The sequence below is a fragment of the Dermochelys coriacea genome, chromosome 2, assembly GCF_009764565.3.
Source record: "Dermochelys coriacea isolate rDerCor1 chromosome 2, rDerCor1.pri.v4, whole genome shotgun sequence".
NCBI classification, from domain to species: domain Eukaryota; kingdom Metazoa; phylum Chordata; order Testudines; family Dermochelyidae; genus Dermochelys; species Dermochelys coriacea.
The window spans coordinates 214882724-214906977 of NC_050069.1; the positions used below are offsets into that span (position 1 = coordinate 214882724).

General features: G+C 41.9%; 1 protein-coding gene across 2 annotated transcripts; it reads left to right on the plus strand.

The window, feature by feature from the left end:
• Positions 1-31: 31 nt before the first annotated feature.
• Positions 32-23497, plus strand: ANKMY2 (ankyrin repeat and MYND domain containing 2). Of its 2 annotated transcripts, XM_038388765.2 has the most exons (10): positions 32-183; positions 6027-6091; positions 9279-9417; positions 11589-11687; positions 12666-12826; positions 14295-14509; positions 16301-16436; positions 19266-19394; positions 20110-20251; positions 22583-23497. In XM_038388765.2, the coding sequence occupies exons 1-10, from the start codon at positions 114-116 to the stop codon at positions 22804-22806; spliced, it is 1380 nt and encodes a 459-aa protein (XP_038244693.1). In that variant the 5' UTR covers positions 32-113; the 3' UTR covers positions 22807-23497. The 2 variants fall into 2 exon arrangements, with proteins under 2 accessions (XP_038244693.1, XP_043365157.1); XM_043509222.1 differs by lacking the exons at positions 32-183; positions 6027-6091 and adding an exon at positions 6772-7010.
• The last annotated feature ends 757 nt before the right edge of the window (positions 23498-24254 follow it).

Genomic DNA, 24254 nt, shown 5'->3' on the forward strand with positions numbered 1-24254 from the left:
TCCGCTGGAGGGGGAATGGTTGGGCCCCCGGCGGCGGGGGGGGGGGGGAGTAGCGGGTCCGCTGCCGTGTCTGGCCCCGCCGCGAGGCCAGCGCGGGGCGGCGAGGAGGCGCCATGGCTCCCCCCCGCAGGAGAGGCGAGCTGAGCCCGGCGGAGAAGGCCCTGCTGGCGGTGATTGCCCAAGGTGAGGCTGGCCCTGGAGACGGGGGGAGCGGGGGCGGCTTTAGCTGCTGAGCGCGGGCCGCCCGCGCGCCCCGGTGCTTGGACGGAGAAGCGGCAAGAGCCGGGCGGGGAGGCTCCTGCGCTCGGGGCCGGGAGGAGCCCGGCAACCCCGCGGCGCCCCGGGATCGTTGCAGAGCCAGGGGCCCGCTTGGCCCCGCGTTGGCTGGGCCGTACTACGGCGCTGGCGGCTGGGCTGGTGGTTCGCTCTGTGTTCCGGGGTCGGGGCCTGGGTCTGGCGCTGCCCCGGGGGGTGACGGTGGTTTGCCCGGGGAGAGCCGGGCATGGATAGTGCCGCTTTGCGAGGCGAGAGGCCGAAGCACCAGAGACCTGTACTAGAAAGGGGGATGTCTCTTTCCGCTTCCAGGGTCGCTCCCGCTGCTGCAGCCCAGCTGCTCGCCGGGGCGGAGTAAACCCCATTGGCTCCTGCAGGAAACGCCAGCGATTGACTGGGCTACTGACCGCCGTATTCCCAGGCGGGCTGGGAGCTGGGTCCCTGTCTCCCCCCAGGCCGCACAAAAGGCATTGCGGGAAGCCGTTGAAACACTAATCGCCTGCGCCCTGAAGGGCCGGGAGCTGCAGACTTTCCTGCCTCTCTGTCTTTCTCTGGGCCCAGGCTGCAAACCCAACAGGTGTAGGTCACTGCAGCCCTCTTTCCATAGCAAGCTCTCTGCTTGAGCAAATAAAAGAAGAATCTAATCGGTTTCCCAGGGAACCAGCTGCCCTCTTCCCTGTTATTTTCCCTCTTGCTCCTTTTCCTCATACCCAGAGCCAGATTTAGGGGCACGCGACTGCCTGGGGTGCCAGGCGTAGGTGACGCTGGGCTCAGGGGTGCTGTTTTTCTTGTCCGTGACAGAAGGGAAAATAGAATGTTTCAGGTATTCCATATGTGGATTTATTTTTCACTAACCTAGACCTTTGTAGAATCTCCTAGAACCTTCCACGCTTTCTGAGAACTACATTTTCCTCGAACATCCTACAATGTTGTTAGCCGTGCCCTCGCAGGTATATAAGGGGCAGGGCATCACCAGTCAGTCAGTCAGTGAGATATAAGACTGAATCACAATGGAGTGAAAAGAAAAGGAGTACTTGTGGCACCTTAGAGACTAACAAATTTATTTGAGCACAAGCTTTCGTGAGCTACAGCTCACTTCATGAAGCTTGTGCTCACGAAAGCTTGTGCTCAAATAAATTTGTCTCTAAGGTGCCACAAGTACTCCTTTTCTTTTTGCAAATACAGACTAACACGGCTGCTACTCTGAAACAATGGAGTGAGGTATTGTGAACCTTGTTCTATTGTGTAATGGTGAAAGTGTACTTGTGTTTTAAGACTTGAAGAGTGTAAGTAGCGACTAATAAAGGACATATTTAATGAGACACCAGAGATATCTATCAAATCCCTAACTACGCAGCAATATAAAAGAAATACTATTACTAATTTTGCCATGCTTAACATGTAATGTTTGATGTCTTTCTAAGATTGCAGAACGTAGACTTTTACACTCACTAATAATATCTATTTTCCCCTGTAGAAAATAAAAGATGCCCCCAAAGAAGCCTTCAGGAGCTCAATATAGGAAGTAAAAAGCTCAGTTGCAATCTAGTTTGCAGCAAGGGGCAAATTTGATGGGAAAATATCTAAAAAAGAACAGCATAGACTGGACTTGAGACCAGTAGTGATCATCCCAGTGCAGAAGAAATTGAGCAAAGCCTAAATGATGGAAATCCTATTACTAAGGAATTAGCAGATTTATCTGAAGATAAGGAATGGAAATGTGAGGAAAGTGGTGGAGAATCATCCAGTTTTCCTGGCCACGTACAGGAGAGTGATGATAAAGAAGAATGTGGCTCACATGAAAAGGAGAGTAATGACAAAGAAAAATCTGGTTTACATGAAAAGGAGAGAAATTACAAAGAAGAATCAGCCTGGCATGATAACAGAAACAGCCGTGAGAAAAATTGCACACCACAGATCGATACATCAGAGCCTGCTTTATGGCTGGTGATCCTAAACTCTGCAGATATTGATCATGCTGGGCCCAGCAAAATCGAGGATAAGACGTTTCCAGTAAATGAGCAGTTCTCAAAGTCACACTGTGAAAAAGTGCTTGAGAATGGTGAGAAACTGAATATGCATTGGTTAGTTTACTTGAAATTAAGTGACAATGTGTTCTGGTTTTGTTGCAAAATATTTGACAAGAATGCCAAATTGTTACTTGTGCTTTCTGGGTACAGTTACTGGCATAATTTAGCTGATGCTCTGAAGCAACCCAGCCATTTTATGGCCTACTCCAAAAGGAAGGATGTCAAGTCCAGGCTCAAGCTGAATAAATGCACAGATGCAGAAAACCAGCACATTAATAACATAGAAACCCAACACTGGAGGAACATGCTCAAGTGTCTGATCTCAATTATCCTCTTCCTTGCAGTCAAATAATTAGTCACAGTGAAGAGTTGTCATTTACAGTAAGGTTATTTGACAAGGCGGTCTGTATCCAAATGAACACTTTTGTCTGTTTCTGGTCTTTGGACAACTCCACTGGAAAAGGCCTAACAGAACTGTTTATGAACGTTTTGAATGAGAATAAAATAAAGCTTCAGGATTGCCAAGGCTATGACAATGGCACGAATATGAAGGTAAGAAACGGTGGCATCCAAGCAAGGATCCTTGCACTGAATCCAAGAGCTTTCTTCATGCCTTGTGGCTGTCATTCCTGCAGTCTGGTTGTGTCTGATGCAGTGTCATCTTCTTTAAATTCAGTGTCTCTCTTCAGAGTACTGCAAAGGATATTCATCCTGTTTTCAGCATCAACTATCAGGTGGAAAATTCTCACGGACAGTGTTACAAATCTGACTGGGAAGCCTCTAAGTGACACTTGCGAGGAGAGCCACATTGACAGCGTAAGGCCAGTAAAGTACCAAGTGACTGATATTTACAACACCCTGATGGAACTGGTATGGTTGAGTAAAGGCAGGGCCGGAATCTGACATGAGGCACAAACCAGATCACTGACTTCAAATTTCTGGTCTCAAATGTGGTTTGGCACAATATCCTGTTCCAAGTAAACATTGTACGCAAGGCATTACAAACTCAGTCAATGGACATTGCGACCACCACTACTACTTTGATGAGAAGCTGTCTTGATTTTGCTGTCGCCTTCAAGACAACAGATTTTTAAGATGTTATCACTGCCAAAGAAATGGTGGAAAACTTAGGAGTTGAGCCTGTATTCACCAGAAGAAGAGACAGTTTGTTACGAAGGCAGAGATGACGCAATGGCAAGCTCAGAAGAAAAATTCAAGAGGGAGGTTTTTTCGTTACCACTGTTTGAGTGTCCATCAGAGAAAGGTTTGGACAAATAAAGCACCTCGAAAAGACCTGGGTTTTTTTGTATGACCTTAGTAAGGTGCTGGAGGACAGGAAAACACTTTTGAACAATTGTATGGATGCTGACACTTGGGGAATGTTTGGACGTCAATGATAAAGACCTCTTCGTTGAATTGGACAACATCCATCACGTTTTGCCACACAGGAAGCACTCTCCATCCCAGGTTCTCCAATTAATTTATGATGCAGAGCTGAAGGACACTTTTCCTAATGTGTGGATAGCTTTGGGGATTCTGCTTATGCTGCCAGTCACAGTTGCAAGTGAAGCACAGTTTTTTGAAGCTCAGGTTCATTAAAACATCTTTGATCGACGATGGCCGATGAAAGACAGATATCACTTACTACTTTATTGCTTGAGAATGCCATTGGCCAGTCTTTTGATCTCTCTGACGCAGTGCTTCAGTTCATGAGAGCAAAGGCAAGAAAACTAAAACTTTTGAACTAAAGGACTAGGGTTAACATTCTAAGGCTATCATCTACTGTAACACTATTTAATACTGGTCCACCCAATGTTGGTGCACAGTTCAATTTCTTGATGTTAGTACATTTCAGTTATTCTTAAAATTAAATAGTTTCTATAAGCTTAGAAGAAATTTTTGTGTGCTTCTATAGGCAAGAATACAGATTTACATATCCTAGCATGCAAATTTATCATCTTGTATGACAGGGATAAATCATGCATCAAAGTCATGAAATGGGCTACAAATGCAATAAAAAATAAATTATTTAAAAGTTTAACAAATGGAGGGGGGATGCCATTTGGTCTAGGGCTGGCCCTGCTCACACCCTACTACGGCTCACAGGGATCCATGTGGGCAAATAGCTTTTTATACCTATCGGAGGTGACATAACAGTCACAAAATGCTGGCTCCTTTCCCTCTTGTCCTAGCGCTACATGGGGGTTCACATGTAATTCAGGTTCTGAATCAGCCCTGCCCCAGATTTAGAGAGGATTTACTATATTGTGTAGTTGTAGATGTGGGGATGCCTCGCTGCAAATTTTTACACTTACACACAGATTCTCCTGTTGTACACATTGCACTAGCAATGTAACCAAAAAAAGAGAGTAAATTATAAATCATTCTTCATTCTGACCAACAGAGATTTCAAAGCACAGTAATATCTCTCAATCAAATTAATATTCAAAGTTATTGGGAGAAGGATGTTAGTCATTATTGAAAGACTTTTTAATATTTCCAGGTACATTTATATGTAAATATGTAATACCTTAAAACATTCCCTCTGTATTTATTTACCAAGTCAGAGCTGTCCTGATGCAACTTATGAAAAAAGATGTATTAATTTCCCAAGTTCAAGTTTATAGAATAGGCTAATTGCTTCACATAAGCAATTTTCTTTATTCATAGAATCATAAAACTGGAAGGGACCTCGAGAGGTCTAGTCCAGTCCCCTGCACTCATGGCAGGTCTAATTATCTTTCTAGACCATTCCTGACAGGGATTTGTCTAATCTGCTCTTAAAAATCTCCAATGATGGCCTCCCTAGGCAATTTATTCCAGTGCTTAACCACCCTGACAGTTAAGAAGTTTTTCCTACTGTCCAACCTAAACCTCCCTTGCTGCAGTTTAAGCCCATTGCTTCTTGTCCTATCCTCAGATGTTAAGAAAAACAATTTTTCTTCCTCCTCCTTGTAACAACCTTTTATGTACTTGAAAACTCTTATCATGTCCCCTCTCAATCTTCTCTTTTCCAGACTAAACAAACCCAGTTTTTTCTATCTTCCCTCATAGGTCATGTTTTCTAGACCTTTAATCTTTTTTTTTTTTTTTTTTGCTCTTCTCTGAACTCTCTCCAATTTCTCCACATCCTTCCCGAAATGTGGCGCCCAGAACTGGATACAGTACTCCAAGTTGAGGCCTAATCAGAGCAGAGTAGAGCAGAAGAATTACTTCTTGTGTCTTGCTTACAACACTCCTGCTAATACATCGCAGAACAATGTTTGCTTTCTTTGCAACAGCGTTACACTTGTAGCTCATGAAAGCTTATGCTCAAATAAATTTGTTAGTCTCTAAGGTGCCACAAGTACTCCTTTTCTTTTTGCAAATACAGACTAACACGGCTGCTACTCTGAAAACAGTCATATTTATCTTGTGGTCCACTATGACCCCCAGATCCCTTTCCACAGTTCTCCTTCCTGGGCAGTCATTTCCCATTAATGCAAGTCTTCTAATTACGGTACTCTATATTGATTTTGAAACTTCTTGGCTTTAGAATTTAATAATATTCATCCCAGAGTTTCTTCATGCTTGGTAACTTGACAAATTTAGTCTGAGTATTTCATTTAAAATCAGAAATAGAAAGATTTTGCATTGCTTTGATTCTTCATTTCCTCCGTTTTAGTCCCTTACTTTTGATGGAACATCATTTTATTTTATTTTTAATTTTTTTTTTATTTTTAGGAAACACTGAAGAAGCTGGAAGGCTCTTGGGCAGCAAGAATGTCCATGTCAATTGCTTGGATGAGGTACAACAAAACTTCTAAATTAAAAGCATCTTAGTGGGTCTAACAAGGAGAAGTATCCAGTTAGAAATCTATTTAGAGGTCCTGCAGGCTTCCAAGGAGCTATATAACTATTATTTAGCACATAGGAAGTGGCAGACTTCTGAATAGCTTTTCAACCTGCAGCTATTAGTAAGCCTCTGAACTACTCTTAATCTATAAAAATATTTCAGAGGATTAATATCTTTAAGCTTAGATATAGTATGTGTTCTCTCTCAAATTCTGCACAGGCTTTGTTGACAAGTGTAATGGTATAACTCAAAGCCCACAAAGTTTATAATTTGCATTTCTTATTGCAATTCTTCCAAATTTTAATTATGAAATAAGTCATGCTATTGCAGGTTATCCCTGCATCTTCAAGCAAATTCTGCATTATTGGATAACTGTGCCATCAAAACAACGGTGCTTTGCCCCACAGCATGCAGGCTGGCTGACTAAGGAGCCAGTGGCATTGACTAGCTCAGAAGTGGGTACAGGCCTCTTTAGGGGCAGGGAAGGAGGAGAGAGGACAGTATAGAAGTCTCAAGAACCAACACAGACCAATTAATATGCAACATGTTAGTCTAGGGTTATCGTACATCTGGGTTTTCCTGAACACAGCCTCTTTTTGAGCTTCCTTTCTCTGTCCAGGCAGATTTTTCAAATAAAAGAAAATATCCAGGGTTTTTGCACAGCAGACAAACTGCAGCTCAGAAAGAGCCCCGGATGGTCCCTCCCCTGCATCTGCAGCTGATTAGTCGATTCCCCTGAAAGCCACAGATGCCAGATCTCACCCACCCAGGCCCCAGATTCCAGGTCTGGGGAGGGGGTCCAGCAGGGAAATGCTGAGTGAAGGCTGTTGCTGTGTCCTGGGCTTGCACCAGCCGCCCTGCTACCACGACAGGTACCCCCTCCAGTATCCCCTCTTACCTCAGCTCTCCCCCCACCCCACTGAAGTAGGATCCTCTTTTTTGAGAACCTGAAATATGGTAACCCTATGTTAGTGCATGTTAGAAATCATACCGTGTACAGTGCATTACCCCTAGACATTGTCCAAATCTAAGCTACATTCCCTCTTCTGCCCCCCTACCCCAAAAACACCCTTAAGTCCAAAAACTATGCTACAGTTTTAATCAGATATCTGCTCCCAAGGATTATTATGCAGGATGTTAGTTCTTATCTATATTTGGCCCAATGCAGTTGTGGAGGGTGTCAAGGTTTCTAGATGCTTTCTTGAGAAATGATTGTTAAGGCTACAATTTAGTCTCGAGTATTTTTAGTAAAAGTCATGGGCAGTAAACAAAAATTCACAGCCCGTGACCTGTCCATGACTTGTAGTATATACCACTGACTAAATCTTGGGGCGATTGGAGCCCGGGGGTGTCACGGGCTCTGGAGGAGAGGGGCACCTTAAGGCAGGGCGGGGGGGACCGGCGTGTGGCCTGGGACCCCCACGTATGTTATGTGGGGGTGGCAGGCTCCCTACCTGGCTCTGCATGGCAACATGTTCCTAGGCAGAGGCATAGCCGGGGGCTCCATGCGCTGCCTCTGCCCCGAGCACCAACTCTGCAGCTCCCATTGGCTGGGAACCATAGGCAATGGGAGCTGCAGGCGCGGCAACACGAGAGCCCCCTGGTCCCTCTGCCTCGGAGCCGAGGGAGGGACATGTCACCGGTCCCGGGGTAAGCATTGCCCAGAGCCCTCACCCCCTCGCATGCCCCAACCTGCAGCCTCAAGCCCCCTCCCCTCCCATACCCAAACTCCTGCACTGCTGCAGGGTGGGGCATGGTGGCCTGAGACTACCCCAGCAGCAGCCAGTGCAGCTGGCCCAGGGGCTGCCCGAGCTGCTCAGTGGCTCCTGGGCCAGCCACGTCAGCCGCTGCAGAAGTCAGAGAGGTCCCAGAAAGTCCCAGAATCCATGACCTCCATGACAGACTTGCAGCCTTAATGATCATATGCTCACTGTTGACCCTACCGCATAGCATTAGACACTGTCCCCCAGACTGCACATTTCCTTTCTGTCTCCGTTTGTACCAAGAGGGAGGCAACAAGCTAGACTGAGCACTAAACTAACCACCTGATTAGATTATTTCAGACTTGTGATCTTTCATCATGAAGGGCTGGCTGCATCCACACAGCTGTCTAAACTCAATAACTGGATCCATTACAAAATGGAGACTGTCCCTTCCAGACACTTTCATTTAGAAACTGTGACTCATTAAAATGCATTCCTCTCAATTCTACAGTATTAGGAGGGGGTACACTGCTATATCTCATACTCTCAATTAGAACTGTTTGTAATTGTCATTCACTTTTCAATCAAGGTCAGGTTATAGTCCTCACAACGAGTCATCCTGGTTGCTAAGGCTTCCCTTAAGATTAGGCTAGAATGGGGAAGTATACACTAACGTAGCTACATAGTTGTAGTTGCATCAGTACAAACCCCTAATGCAGACACACTGAACCATTTACTACAGCTTACCCCTTTTTTTGCACTAGTGAAGTGGATTTACAGAAGGGGTTAGAACCCATATAACTACACTGATATAGTTAACAAGAGAAGTTCTAGGGAAAAACCTTCAGCTACTGGGTGAAACTTTCCCTCATATTTTTGGTATTGTGAATAGGTGGTGAGTGGGAGGGAGGAGGGGTAATATAGTTACAGCTCCATCAATTATGATTAAGAATTGACAGCATGACTTTCACAGTTGGATGTCTATAAATCTTGGTAGTTGAAAGACTGAGAGGAGCCTGAACTAAATATTCTTACTCCCACATGTATGCAATGGAAAAAACTTTCATTTGCCAACCTAGGAGGCTGGCAACTTTCCTAGATTTATAGGGTATAATCTGTCTTTAACATTAAGTACATGTAGAGATCTTTGGCAAATGGTGATAGGTATTTTGTTTTTTGAAGACTGAATTGCGTGGTAATAATACAGAATAAAAGAGATAAAATAAACCAGTGTAATGAATGAGTGTGAAATCCATTATACGTAGAGTCCTTTTACCCAACACTTTGCTTTATAGTTTGGTTTTGTGAACCCACACGTCAGATGAGGCATTGTACATGGGTATGTAATTACCAGGTGGGAGTCTTGACCAGTACAATGATCCATAAATGTAATTACCACAAGTGCATATATTTCTTTCTTGGTTCTTCTCTCATTAGCATGGCATGACCCCTTTAATGCATGCAGCATACAAAGCGAAAGTTGACATGTGCAGGTTGCTCTTGCGGCATGGAGCAGATGTTAACTGCAATGAACACGAGCATGGATATACTGCCTTGATGTTTGCTGGACTCTCAGGTAAACTCTTTCCAAATTTGTATTTTCAGATTTTTATAATACTGCTATCTGGATGACAGGCCTATGAACAGGTTGCAATAGTTCATAATTCAGGACGCTGCCTTAGGATGGAATAATAAAAAGATGATATTACTTAAAAAGAAAAGGAGTACTTGTGGCACCTTAGAGACTAACAAATTTATTCGAGCATAAGCTTTCGTGAGCTACAGCTCACTTCATCGGATGCATTCGGTGGAAAATACAGTGGGGAGATTTGTATACACACACACACACAGAGAACATGAAACAATGGGTTTTATCATACACACTGTAAGGAGAGTGATCACTTAAGATGAGCCATCACCAGCAGCAGGGATGGCTCACCTTAAGTGATCACTCTCCTTACAGTGTGTATGATAAAACCCATTGTTTCATGTTCTCTCTCTCTCTCTCTCTCTGTGTGTGTGTGTGTGTGTGTGTGTGTGTGTGTGTGTGTGTAGCTCACGAAAGCTTATGCTCAAATAAATTGGTTAGTTTCTAAGGTGCCACAAGTACTCCTTTTCTTTTTACGAATACAGACTAACATGGCTGCTACTCTGAAACCTGTTATTACTTAAGCAATGGGTGGGTCTGTGTAACTGTAGAAGTACTAGTACAACCCAGTATGTAGGAAAGATGCAGTTGACTCATTTTGTCCTATATTAAGTTGATTTGCTCATCTATTTGAGGCATATGCTATATAATTCCAACTGCGTAGGGAGGATTCCTGCTGTACTTAGTCCTGGAGCCTTAAAATTCCATCTGTCATGCAATGATTTTCCTGCACAACAGTATGAATTCTGTTTAATTATATTGAGTTCCTATGAAAGACACTCCCTTTCTGAAGGATGGGTGGATTTTTAAGACTCCCCAACTATAGCTTTTAATAAGCAATGCCATTTTAATACTTCTGAGGCGTGTCAAATTTAGTCTTCCTGTTCAAATAATGGCTGCAAGCAGATTGTAGTTCCCCGAATGTGTTTAGCGAAACTTTGGCAAGGGATAGATCCCTCACCCAATTTCCTTCCTCTAGGGATTGATCACTAACAGGACACTGCGTGTATCTGATTCTTGAACTTTGAGCTCTATTTGTTATTTGTCACTGGTCTTATGGCATTGTTTCTGTTCCCTGATTTAGATGAGCAATAATTCTCTTACAGTCAGGAAAAGGGCTTTATATCTCTGAATGAGGGGTAAAAGATAAGGATTAGGGAAGTATGACTCTTTTTAAACTTCTTCCTTTCTGGGTCACTCAGCTGTTTTTCCCAAAGCATAATTCCTAGAGACATTAATATAAACTCTTAGCTAGGTGTGGAGACATTAGTGTAAGATATTAGATGTAGAGTAAAATCAATGGCCCACAATCTCCAGTATGAATACTCCTGGATGTTAGTTTTCAGATTTTTAATCTTTGCGCTCAAAAAGAATGTGAGCCCAGCTGAAGCAGTGTCACTCTAAAATTAGAGCAAATGCAAGAAACATTTATATTCTTTTCTCCTTTGTAGTAACGCACCCTAGTCAGCACTCCCACAAAAACAGAAAGTAAAGGAAGAGCACACCTGGAAAATAGAACCAACAAGCCTGGTCACAAGTGTCTTTATTAGTCTCCCTGAAGGGCACCAGTTAAGTGATATATTTTGCCATCAAATTTAGGTTCATCTTACTCATTTGGTATTTATCCCAGCCTGAACACCTAGTTCCCATTGGGGAGAAAGGAACAATCTGTTCTCTGCTCTGGGTTTTGGCTCCATAATAGTACTGAATTTGTTCTTCTCTTAGAAGACAGGATGCTGTAGTAGTGCTGTCAAACTAGAATAGCGGGCCTTGCATCTATATTGCTACCCACTGTGGGGCCAAATCTTGGCATAGAGAGATGCACACTGGATTCAGTGGGAATTGAACATGCATAACTCGGGGAAGAATCTGATCCTGAGAGTGTGAATTTTTGTTCCTTGGGCTTTGCAAATAAGAGAAAAATACTACTGGCTCTTTAATCCACTGTTTTAAACCAAGGACATCAAGGATTTGTTGTGTCAGTGTTGTCCCTTTTAGGTCCTGAAGTTCAGCTTGAAATTAGCTACTGGTCTTCTCAAATTATGTGCATCTACAAAAGACAAAACAAAACTCTGTATGTCTTCTCTTTTCAAATACAGGCAGCAAAGAAATTACCTGGATGATGTTAGAGGCTGGAGCAGAGACTGATGCTGTCAACTCAGTGGGAAGGACAGCAGCTCAGATGGCTGCCTTTGTGGGTAAATTGAAATTGTCTCCTAATTTTCACCAGGGCTATAAGATTATATGGTTTGGTGGATTAAGCAGTTTATTCTTGGAGGAACATTACTTCACATTTCTTTATTAATTGATTAAAAACAGGATTAAATTTTATCCCATGTCTCCTCCTATATGAGCGAGCAGTCAGTCGTTTTCATTCTCAACAATGTTACAACATCTATGATCCTCCCCTCTGCTGAAATCTGCAAAGATGGTTGCTGCTGTTCTAAAAGTGTATAAATTACACTGGGCCATCACTTTTCAAACCGTAAAACAGACTGGGAAGTTCTTAAGGTGTCTGAAGTAAAGGTATGTGTTTCAGCTAACATGTGCTAGTGCGAATAGACCCTACAGTAGCTCTTCACTTAACGTCCTCCCGGTTAACATTGTTTCACTATTAGGTCGCGGACCTATTAGAGAACATACCCCTTTAAAGTCTTGCAATGTTCCTTTGTAATGTTGTTTGGCTCCCCCATCTCCGCCCACCCGGTGCTCCTGCCAGGGACCAGATCCAGGTATGGGGGCTTGCCCCACTCTGCCCGCCCAGCAGAACGGGGCAAGCCCCCATGACCCTACCCTGATCCCCGGCTGGAATGGCCAGCAGGCAGAGTGGAGCAAGCCCCCGGACTCCGACCCTGCTACACCCCTGCCTCAGCCTAGCTTTACAATCATCATTGGTGAGTACAGTATTAAATTGTTTGTTTAAAATTATTTAAAAGTTATTCTGTATATGTATATAATGTTTTTTGTCTGACAAAAAAAATTTCCCTGGAACCTAATCTTCCTCACCCCTGTCCCCACATTTACATTAATTCTTATGGGGAAATTGGATTCACTTAACATCGTTTTGCTTAAACATAGTTTTTCAAGAACATGTGCTAAACCAGCTCCTGTAGGGATTGGGGGGAATAATAACTAAATTACATTTTCATTCTTAATGACTTTTTTTGTTGTTCAAGGTCAACATGATTGCGTAACAATCATCAACAACTTCTTTCCACGGGAAAGGCTAGACTACTACACTAAACCCCAAGGACTAGATAAAGAACCAAAACTGCCAGTGAAGTTTGCTGGGCCTCTTCACAAAATTATTACTACTACAAACTTGCATCCTGTTAAGGTGCAGTAATGAGTACATCTTCTTTATTGGCATAGGACCAGCTTCTGTAATTCTTGTGTTGAGAATTATTTTATTGATAAGGGGATTACTTGCAAAATAAGGTGATCTTTGAAATGAGAGGCATGGCAGAATCTGGTCCATAATTAAGAATATTAAATCTAAGATATCAAGCTAAATAGTATTATTGCATACTATGGTTTATACTTCATGCTCAGGCAAGACATCATGAGATTTAGTATGGTACAGGTAAGTCAGGAACTGAGTTCACATCTCTGGTCACAGAGGTTCATGCTCTTGAAATAAATGCTTAAACCTATTTTACATTTCCTTCATTCTTTTAGTGGAAAATTCAGGCAACATACAGTCTTAATGCTAACTCACTCTTCTTTCAATTAATGTGTGTCACAGCAGATGTCTTCTTACTATTTTTTTTCTTTAGTCACTATTTCATTGCAGTAATGTCTGCTGCTGCAACTTCTGAACACATGTGCAATAGACTTATGTTTTTACTTGTTGGTATAACAGTTAAAAAAAAAAAAAAAAAGCTATACCTTCTGGCTTATTTCTATGTGTAGCTCAGGAAATAAGTAGCCCTCAATTCCTACAGCTTGCCATTGAAAGTTAGCATTTGTCAGCTATCGCCAATCTGAGATTTAAAATAAGAAATAGTTCAGGTACCATTGTGGTATCTATGGCATGTGGAAACAGGTAATTATGTACAGCATTACTTAAGAGTAGCAATTTGGGCATCTGTCTTCGAAAGTGTTTAGTTCAATGTATGAACAGTCTATTTGCTGCACTCTAGGCTTACTTTAGGCTAGCTCCAGAGTGGTAAACCTATATCATGCAATGCCATCTCGTACATGCACCTCAGAGAGGGGGATGTTGGGCTAGGGTAATCATTATAGTGTTTGGAGATAATGGTTACACTGTAAACGATTTTAATTCTTGACGCAATTTTCCTTTTTTAGATCTGTTTGCAGTTTTTGACCAGTCTTGGGGCAGGTCTATACTAGAAGCGCTACATTGGTGCAGTTGCACCACGCCTAGTGAAGATGCGCTATGCCTACGGAAGAATGCTCTCCTGTCGGCATAATTACTTCATCTCTGTGAGAGGTGGAAGGAATGTCGGCAGGAGGGGGTCTCCCACCAACATTGTACGAGTGTGGACAGCACTTAGATTGCTGTAAATTGTGTTGCTCAGGGGGGTGTAGTCCTGCCCTTAGTTTTGATGGTCTTGGATGGTAACTATGAATTGCAGTATATTTATTACTCAGTAATATGCTCCATTAGCAAAGGAACGGAGCACAACATAGGAAGAGAAAATAGACTAAAAAATGGAAGAACATCAGAAGCCCTACTAAAGTTAGCTATTTTCATCCATCTAACCTATATGCTTTAACTCGCATGCTTAAAGGAAAAAAAAGAATTCCTCATTACATTAAACTCTCTTCACTGTTCCCTGTAGATTGTGCTGCTGGTCAAAGAGAACCCCCTATTGGCAGAAGTAGAAGCACTGCTGAAATGCTACAGAGTGTTGGATCTGATTTGTGAGAAATGTATGAAGCAGAGAGATATGAATGAAGTACTGGCTATTAAAATGCACTATATCAGTTGCATCTTCCAGAAATGTATTCATTTTCTCAAAGAGCGAGAGTATAAACTGGATGGATTAATCAAAAGGTATGCATTTATACAGAATTTAAAAGGAGTCTGAAGGTCTATACATGAATTTTATACATCTATTGGGATGAAGTGGAGCTGGAGCATTGGTTAGTTGGGCTTTTGTGGTTTAAAAACTACCAAGATTAAATTGCATTGCTTGAAAGACTCCAGTTTAACATTGTCAAGGGGAGCCCTGATCCCCTACCACTCATGTACAAAAGGCATCCAGTAGTCATTACTCCTGGGGGAATTCTGCACCACTGCGCAATGCAGAATTTTGTAGAAATTAATGTTGTGTGTGCAGAATTTCCTTTTTTCCCTACAGAAATGGGCTGCAGAAATGTTGGCCGCCCCTAGGGGCTGCTGGACCCAGCAGAACCCAGCTCACAAATAGAAGACAAGGCTGTTGGGGGGAGGTAACTGGAGGGTTCCCAGCAGCTGCACTTCCCAGCACAACCTGAAGGAAGGAGGCAGCATACAGAAAAGTCCGTACAAACCCAGAACCCAGCATCAGGCTGTTTTTTTTCCCCCTCTGGCTCCCTGGGCTCTAGGAGGATAGGGGATGCGAGTGTCTGGCCTGGGGAGGACCGTGGCTGGGCTCTGGGGAGGGGCAGGGGGCACAGAAACAGGAACTAGGTTGTTATAGGGGTGTCTACAACTCTCTACTCCTGGGGGAATTTTTGGGGGTGTCTCTATTCAGACATACCTGCTGACAGGTATTTTGAAATAAATTACCAAAATAATTGAAACTGGTATGATTATATAGTGCTATTTTGACAAATAAAATTTCCAGAATTTTAAAATGTGTGCAAAAATTTTAATTTTTTGGTGCAGAATTCCCCCAGGAGTCACTCATGCAAAGAAGGGTGCAGTCATCAGCACTGAACACCTGATAGGGCACATGGCTGGGTGGGTTAAACTGGCTTGGCCAGGGTCCTGAATGCCCTGGAGCACTAGAAAGGTAGGTGGTGCATGCGTGTGTGTGAAAGAGTGATGCAAGCTACACTTTCAAATGTATACCGAAGGTCACCTGTGAGCATGTTGCTATCTACTCCACTCTGCTCCCTAGCATAGACTCTGGCAGGTGTAAAGCAAAAGCCCTATTTAAAGCCAGTGGAATTTTTGCTTCTAAGCCAGTTGGGTTTGTAAATCTTGGGTGGGGTTTTCAAAAGTGCCAACAGGCTATTTTGATTTAAGTGCTTAACTTTTGATGGTGTTGAGCATCTGGAGTTCCCACTGACTTCAGTGGATGTGTAGGTGCTTCTGAAAACTGGGTTATAAATGAAGCAAATAACCCTGTCTCTAAAATATTAAAATCAATTAATATAGCAGTGATTCAAGAATTAAGAAGATAAATAAGGGAAAAGAAGAGATAAGATAGCTTAATGAAGTCAGGACAATAATGTGGTATTACTAATAGAATTTTAAACAAGAACTGTACCTCGGTGTCTTATAATTTAAAACAAAGCAAAGTCTCTCTAATAAGCTGTATGTCTGCCATTGCTGATATTGGGCTAGATAGTTGAAACATAATGGGTTTAGGTTTCCAAAACTTAGCTGTAATTATTATTTTATACTTCAAAATTGTTGTGTAATTACATACAAAGAGCTTCATTTGCATTTTTAACTTCACTGTGATTTTGACACTACAGAATTTACTTTAAATCTGAATTTTAGCATAAAGTTGCCATATGAGGAAGGAAGCCGGGGGACAGCGGAATAAATAACACCTTGGACCATGCTTGTTAGTAAACGCTAATCATAAGCTGCTAGTGGATTTTCATTTAACTTTTGCTTTAAAAATTTCAGTCTATTGAAAGGCAGAGATACAGATGGTTTTCCTGTGTATCAAGAGAAGCTTATCAGAGAGTGCATTCGAAAGTTTCCTTACTGTGAAGCTACCCTGCTCCAGCAGCTGGTGAGAAGTATTGCTCCTGTTGAAATTGTAAGTGTCTCTCATTAAGCAAATAAGTGCTATTTTATAAACAGATTAATTTAGATATCCCACATAGTAAAAGCCTGGTATTCAATTGAATTTTACATGTCTTTTTGTCCCTTGACTTATGTCCTCTAGGATGCAAAAGTTTTGAATGTCCCCTGAGATATTTTTTAAAAATTGGGATTCTAGGGAATTCTTCTGTACCAAATACAGTAGGAGTTCTCATCCCTGACAATTGGGTTTCCTCTAGTTTCTGTTTCTCTACGTGGCTTTGACTGTGGATCATTATTTATTAAAAATCTTCACATCAGAAAACTAGAGCAGAGTATTCTGATGCTAGCACTTTGTATTTCTCTCCATTTGGGGAGGAGGGGGGAGAGACTCTCTCTTCCCATTTCTCTTTGCAAAACTCACTCCATAAATTCAGTGGTGTTAGATAGCTTAACAGCCTTATCCTGCACTTGAGCAAAAGAGCAAGGGGTGGAAGGACTGCAGGATCTCCTGGGACTCTTGCAGTCATTATTTCCAGTGGGCCAGAAGTGGGTGGCAGTAGGTGATGGTAACTTGGAAGAAAAGCATCTTTTTGAAGCTGCCTTTATGAGCAGAAGAAGCAAAATGAACAGCTGTTGATGTCCAGTGCCATGGATGCCTAGTAAGAAAACTAACTTTACATCTTCGCATATGTGTCTGATAGGAGACTATCTTTAAAGAGTATTTTAATTGGCTTATAATAAATCTTGTACAAGAGGCTTATTTTTCAGAGGAAAGCACATCAGATCTATTTCTGAAAGCTATGCAGTACGTGTGTTAAGATTGGGATGATGATTAATTTTGTAACACAACTGTTACACACTGTAATGAATTAAAAATATCCTTCATCTTACAGGGATCTGATAAATGGGACTGTTCTGTAGTTTAATTCCTGCAATAGTCATCTGTACAATTTATCGAGATCAGAACAAAAGGCAGCACAATGATTTGAATGTTCATACACTGTCTCATACTGTTTAAGACATGCTTACAGTAAACATTTTTTTTCCCCAGGTTTCTTCTACTTTTTTTTCTATTCCTGGCAATCTCCTCTTCCCCTACCAACTCCTTCAAAGAAATCTGTTTCGTTGCACAGTCTTTGACACTTTGGGGTGTATCTATAAAGCTCTAGAAGAATCTGAGCTATCAGTTACATTTGTCCAGGAGTACTTGATCTTAGGCATGCACAATTATGCAGATTCAGTATGAGAAAAACCCAGCCTCTTGTGTAGTGATTACCATCTTTCTCAGATGATTTAATCGGTTTAGATTTTTTTTGAGCTAGAACAACTTGTTTGGTTCTTCACCCATGCCCCCAGTGTTAGCATCATTCTAAGAAAGGATTCTTAACACTATCATAACATTACCAAAGTAGCAGATAGTGATGGCTACTGCTTGTACTTTTTGAAGGAGAAGAATGTCTGCAAATTTTATCTAGTATTTTAAAGATTCCAAGTTGCAAATATTCAGTCGGGAATATTTGAAGACATGGGGCACTCCAGTATGTCATTGCCAAGAGAAACGTCTCTCTCTGGCCAGCACAGACACTAGTTTTCACAATCCTGCTGCATATTATTTACAAACTGCCAACCCTAAGTGAAAAGAATATCACAAAGTACTGTTCATTAATTCATCCAACAAATACATTAAAAGGATGTTTTAATTATGACACAACAACTAAAACAATGGAACATCACATATGTTCTCTGATATCAAGATACATGGGCATATCTGTGAAATAAAATGAAGTAGTGCCCCATTATGCAAAGATACTGGAGAACTGCTTCACTAGATGCTAGTGAAGAGTCAGTGGGACTCTAAATGGGAGTCAATACAACAAAAAATTTACATGTTAGATACAGGAACAATATCCATTGTTTCCAAATGGGAGAAGAATCTCAACAGGGAAAGACATTCTCTTTTAACGTTTCTTCAAGCAATGGCACATAAGTGTTTTAAAAAAATCCATGGGAAAAAGCTTTTTGTGTATAGGCTCACAAAGGACACTTTATAGTAAGTTCATGGTTTACAAGAAGAAAATATTTAATGTGACATTAAGTCCCTTGTGCTCTACCTAACTCTACATTTAATTCTAAAGTGGTACTGGTATGTACAGCTGAAAAACTGTATCTATGCTTCATCAGAAGCATAGACGCTACTGTGTTTGTGTAGTATTATCCTTTAGAGCTAATGCTGCCCAAGACTAATGGTGCACAGCTCCCCTTGAAGTCCTCAGGTGTTGTGCATGTTTAGCGAAGGATAGAATTTGGCCCTTTGTATCGTAGACTTACTGGACCAGCTACATTATTTTGAAAGCTATTATAAAAGCTCTGAAATCCTGGCCATCAGTGTTTTCGCAGATCACATAGTGCAAAGGAATAGTGAGGGAGGATTTTGCACATCCACTACTTTCTAAAGTGATGGCAGCATGAGAATGTGGGTTTAAATATTAATTCTAAACTGATTAGCCTAAAACTTGATTCAGGCTTCTAAGATAAAATAAAATAATTTCTATCCCCCTTCACTAGAAACTGCAGATTAGACACATCTACAGCTGTAGCTTAGGTTTAAGTGTCATGAATTATAGTAGTGGAGGGTCCTGCATTATAGCTGCGTTCACATGATTAGCTTTCTGTTCCTGTTGCTACAACAGAAATGTCAGTGAAAATGCATAGAGCCACCAGGCTTCTTGCTCTTAAGTTGCAAATTGCCAAAACTTTGTGCTAAATGTACATGTCCTATTTCTGCAGACTTTAAATTATGTTTTTCTCCTCCTTATTGCCTAATCTTTTCCCCTTCCCTCAGGGCTCTGATCCTACTGCTTTCTCTGTACTTACACAAGCTATTACTGGCCAAGTGGGCTTTGTGGATGCTGAATTCTGTACAACCTGTGGGGAAAAAGGAGCAGACAAAAGATGTTCCATATGTAAAATGGTAAGAGATTGTCATTGAAGTTTAAAAAAATTAATTTGAAGATAGGCAAATTCAGACTGGAAATAAGGCACAATTTTTAATGGTGAGACTAATTAACTATTGGAACAATTTACCAAGGGTCTGGGTAGATTCTCCATCAGTGACCATTTTTAAATCACGATCAGATGTTTTTCTAAAAGATATGCTTTTTAAATTATTTTGGGAAGTTCTCTGGCCTGTGCTATACAGGAGGTCATACTAGACGATCACAATGGATGGTCCTTTCTGACCTTGTAATCTGTGAATATATTACTGCCAGTCTGGAAAAGGAAGGTTACTTACCAGTACTTGTAGCTCTTTGAGAAATGCCTCTGTATGTTCAGACTGAGGAGATACAAAGCACCTGCTTGTGGTGCAGGTATCTTGAATCCAAGAAGTAAGAATATTTAAAGCCCCAAATAAGATTCTGTGGGTTAGAGGGTGGAGTTACAATACATTGTGGATTTCCTAAATTAATTACAATAGAACAATAGTTTCCTTTCTGATATAATGTATAGAACACCCATATTGTGTGACCTTAACTGTTTATAATTGTAATATCAGAGTAGTACTCTTAGGTTACATAACATATTGTTCCAATATCCTGATTAAATTTGCAGCTTTAGTTCCCCATAAAGTTAAACTATTGTACTGCCCTGTTATATGAAGGTGAAGTAATGGCTCTGGAAACTTTCAGGTTATTTATTGTGACCAGAACTGCCAGAAAATACACTGGTTTACCCACAAAAAAGTTTGTAAGACGCTGAAGGAGGCTCATGAGAAGCAGGAGCTAGAAGCTGCCACAGAAAAACGGAGACAAGAAAAAAAGCAAGAGAGAGGTTAGGATCTACAGTTTGCTAACTAAAATTAATCCTGCACTACAAATTCTACTACAAGAAGCAAAAGTAAATTCTGTTACTGCACGTACTAAGTGAGGTTTAAGAGACTGTCTTGGTTGGTAGAAAAAAAATGGCAGTAATTGTTGGAATGCTTGACTTCTTACTTGTGAAAGCATAACTTTGTATCCAATAACAGAAATACACATGACTCTTGAGTACAATAGGGCACCAGGAATTCTAACTTTGCTGTTAAAGCTCTGATCAAAAAAACCCCCAAATCCTAAACTAGAAGACCAAGTGACAAGTTGAATAATAAAAACAAAACAGCCAACCCACACACTAACCCACTGTGCAAAAGGTTAACTCAGAAGTTAATTCGTTGTTATATTATGGGTATGGGAGAGGAACAAGGAAGACTTGTGTGAGTACATATGGGGGTGGCTATTTGGTTGTTTTGGGTTCTTTCCTTACAACACTAACAAAATGATAAACTCTGAAGATCATACAACAGAGTAAAAATGCCTAACACCCTTCCTCCAAAATAATTTTTCTGTATGTAATTCCAAGGAAAGTCCCTGAAGTAGCATACATGCTCATTCTCACTTCCTGTCTCTTAGCACCCCTTTCCCATTTTATATGTTTTAACTTTATTGTCGGCAGTTACAAAATACAGAAGCCATGTCATGCTTGCCTTACTCACAGGAGAGTAGCTCTGAAAATAGTACTGCAGGGCAGTTATTAGTATATCAGGAAACAACTCCACCTGGTGACCATCTCATGTAAAATTTAAGGAGCCAAAATGGGCTTTTTTAATCACTCGGACCCCTAAGTAGACTTCCATTTCCCTTTATAAATCAGGGTCTCTAATGCCCCAACCACTTAATTTGGACATGCCAAATATACTTATGCTTTTCCCCAAAACCCCTTTTGGAAAGTCTAAGTATACCATGTGGCTTTTTTCAGCCTGGTCAAACAATAAAGGTCAGGATAGCTTACTCTAACCAACTTTTTTGGCTTCAGCTTGATTTTTAATAGACAGAGGTTCTCTGGTACATCGAACAACCTCTTATGCAAACCTGCATTTGCAGCTTTTCTCACAAAACCTCCTTAGTTCTTTTTTAAGTTACAGAATTATTTCTTGGAGTCAGTAAGTCATGCTCTGGTTTCCCATTCCTTGACATACCAGGTTACTGGATTAGAATAACTTTGAAATGAAAGTTTGATTGGAGTAGGGCACTAAGTTGACCTATTCACCTAGTATCATAATAGCGTGTGCCAGTTCTTGCAGTCATAATAGAGGCAAAATTAATTATTAAAGAGAGAGTATCGTGGGAAGCTTTGTCCGAGTGAGGTACCCAGGATTGTTTCCAACATAACCTAACATCTCCTTAGGCTGGGGCGGGGCACATTTTTTGGTCCGAGGGCCACATCTAGGTATGGAAATTGTATGGTGGGCCATGAATGCTCATGAAATTGTGGGGTGGATTGGAGTGCAGGAGGGGATGAGGGCTCCGGCTGGGGGTGTGGGCTCTGGGGGGGCCAGAAATCAGGAGTTCAGGGTGTGGGAAGGGGCTCTGGGCTGGGGCAGGGGGTTGTAGTGTGTGGGGGTGAGGGCTTCAGCTGGGCGGTGCGGGCTCTGGGGTGGGGCTGGGGATGCGGAGTTGGGGGTGCAGGAGGGTGCTCTCGGCTGGGACTGAGAGGGATCAGGGCTGGGGCAGGGGGTTGGGGCACAGGAGGAGGGCAGGGGGGCAGGCTCCAGGCGGCACTTACCTCAAGCAGCTCCCAGAAGCAGCAGCATGTCCGCCTATAGCTCCTAAGCAGAGGCACAGCCAGGCGGCTCTGCATGCTGCCCTGTCCGCAGGTGCTTCCCCTGCAGCACCCATTGGCTGCAGTTCCCGGCCAATGGGAGCTGCGGGCGTGGTGCTTGGGGCTGGGACCCTCTGGCTGCCTCTATGCATAGGAGCCAGAGGAAGAACGTGCTGCTGCTTCTGGGAGCCACACAGAGTTGGGCAAGCCCCGGACCCCGCTCCCCAGTGGGAACTTGAAGGCCAGTTTAAAAGGTCTGGAGAGCCGGATGTGGCCCCCAGGCCGTAGTTTGCTCACCCCTGCCTTAGGCAGAACTCCCGTGTCTGAGGTCTCTTAATGTAGTCCTGCTTCCTTATTATGTTTAGAAGAATAAATATTAGGAAACTTGTTGATAGTAGGGGAATAAACTTCTCAGTGAAACAAAGAGCAAGTACCTGCCAAATTCAGCCTTAAGAATAACAATGCCGCTTCTTGTGTGGGTGTTGATGATGGGATTTGTGAGATGTGTATGTCTTTTTTCGTTAGATGAAGCACAAGCAGCGGATCCTAGTTCCACAAATGAAAAACAGTCAGACCCTCACCCAGGAGCTACCAAAGAAGTGGATCCAAATCATGCAGTTGACAGAACAGAGGAATGTGTGCTTAACAATGAGCCAGCAGCCGCACAACTGCGTCCTGACAATCAGTCTGAAAGTGAGACTAGCTTAGCTGACATTGCTGTGCAAAAAGTTCAAGAAGCTGAAGAGTAAGATGATGGTGGGCAAGGGACAAGTCTTGGCTGAAGTCCCTGTACTTTAATGTCATGAAGCATATTCTAAGTTCAGTATGTTTATAGCTCTCACTGCATAGCATATGCAAGACTTCCTGTGTGAGATAGCATATGTCTATTTTTTCCTGAGTTAAGAAATAGGCTAGTATAATCACATACTTTAGACCTCATCATAGGTTGTCAAGACAAATCATTTATACACTGGTCAATACTATATTTGCATATATTCCTCTGGTTGTATCTACAGTAAGTGTAGTAAACCTATGAATATCTGTGGAAAATGAGCCACTCGCTAGTGAAATAGGAAAACATTCAAATCACTTGGATTATCCTTGTTTTCAAAAATTAAAATCCTACATATAGTATATTAAAGATTTTTTCTCCATGTGCAATAAAAGTGAAGCTGAGAGAGGCTTATGAAGTCATATGGGAGTTTAGCAGTTAAATTGCTTTACAACTCTTCACATTTTTTTTTTTGAGTCTTCATCTGGATTCTGAACACTCTTCACTGTTCTTTACTGTGATGGGTTAGTTTCTACTATTGGAATAGCACAGCAATATATAATTTGTCTGTTTGTGACAATTTTCATTAAATGATACTGCTGATCCAGCTGTCTCAAGTGGACCGTGAAATGTATCTTTCAAATAAATTACTTATTTGTTCAATGAGACAAGACAAGTGAGGTGATATCTTTTATTGGACCAACTTCTGTTGGTGGAAGAGACAAGCTTTTGAGTTTCACAGAGCTCTTCTTTGGGCGTGGGACAAGTTGCTAAGGATAAATGGTTCATCGATGCTGTAGGAGACCACTTCAAGTGAAGTGGGCAATTATTTCTTCAAAGATATTCAAGTCTGTCACAGACCAATGAAAAGATTAGACCCAAGTTTTTAATATTAAACATTTACATTGACTAGAGTGAGATAGTGTCTGAATTCAGTTTTAAGGAAAAGGTTTCCTTTCTAGTACACTGAGATTTTATGTTTATGAAATATTTGGTAAGCATTGACCACATGCTTGATGGCCATACAAGACAAAAGGGTGAAGTCCTGGCCTCACTGAAGCCAGTGGGAAAACTCCCAGTCACCCTTGATTCTGTCACCCTTATATTTGATGAGTGGTACAGTATGTCATGAAATCAATGGGACAGTTCACAAAGTAACAGGTTTTAGAGGGATAGCCATGTTTAGTCTGTATCAGTAAAAATGAGGAGTCCTTGTGGCACCTTAGAGACTAACAAATTTATTTGGGCATAAGTTTTTGTGGAATATAACCAACTTCATCACATGCATGGAGTGGAAAATACAGAAAGCAGGTATAAATATATAGCATGTGAAAGGATAGGAGTTGCCTTACCAAGGTGGGGGATCACCCCTTCTTCTCAACTGTTAGGAATGGGCCACATCCACCCTAATTGAATTGGCCTCGT

Bases quoted from the DNA above. Each gene is read 5' to 3' on its own strand.
- ANKMY2 (XM_038388765.2), top strand. From the start codon at position 114: ATGGCTCCCCCCCGCAGGAGAGGCGAGCTGAGCCCGGCGGAGAAGGCC. The intron at 14,510-16,300 runs GTATGCATTTAT...TAAAAATTTCAG, and splicing joins CTGGATGGATTAATCAAAAG to TCTATTGAAAGGCAGAGATA. The intron at 16,437-19,265 runs GTAAGTGTCTCT...CCCTTCCCTCAG, and splicing joins GTATTGCTCCTGTTGAAATT to GGCTCTGATCCTACTGCTTT.